Source organism: Saprolegnia diclina (assembly GCF_000281045.1).
Source record: "Saprolegnia diclina VS20 unplaced genomic scaffold supercont1.39, whole genome shotgun sequence".
NCBI lineage: Eukaryota > Oomycota > Saprolegniomycetes > Saprolegniales > Saprolegniaceae > Saprolegnia > Saprolegnia diclina.
The window spans coordinates 432,027-432,543 of NW_008246106.1; the positions used below are offsets into that span (position 1 = coordinate 432,027).

At 56.9% G+C, this 517-nt stretch overlaps 1 protein-coding gene across 1 annotated transcript in view; it reads left to right on the top strand.

Annotated features, from left to right (window-relative positions):
- SDRG_11145 (hypothetical protein) overlaps window positions 1–517 on the top strand; it is a gene marked incomplete at its 5' end in the record, with an annotated part of 5,095 nt that overhangs the window by 3,209 nt on the left and 1,369 nt on the right. Inside the window, one exon of the mRNA XM_008617173.1 lies at window positions 30–468. Coding sequence (XP_008615395.1) covers window positions 30–468 — 439 coding nt within the window. The remainder of the gene's footprint in view (window positions 1–29; window positions 469–517) is intronic.

Here is a 517-nt window from a genome sequence, read left to right on the forward strand (position 1 = left end):
ACGATGACGACGTCGTCGTTCATTGGCAGTGACGAGGCGCCGTCGACGGCCGCGTGCGTCTTTGGTATCTCGGCGTGGATCTTTGTCCTCTGTGCGTTTTTCGCCATCTCAGAACTGGAGCCGAGTGCGCTCTGGGCCGACGCGCGCAACGAGTACGACAACAGCCACGATCTGGACCCGGACGTGGTCATTCCCGACCTCCGCGCCAAGAAGGAAGCTGTCACGTTTATTCTCTATTGCTCCTCGGCCTTGGTCACGGTGGTTTCCGTGGTTCTTCTGGCCATCTTTGCACACCTCATGCACGTCTCGGTCTGGTTTCCGGTCGTCAATATGGTCGTGCTCTGGCTCACGGCGCTCTACTTTGTCTATACCGAGTGGTGCGAGATGCGCAACGACTTTCGTGCGTACATTGCGTCGCACATGAACAAGGCGCAGCTGCTCGTCTTCCTCACGATCCTCTTGGTCTTTGTGCCCATCAAACTCAACTGGATCCCGATTTCGCCTGAGATTGAGTTTG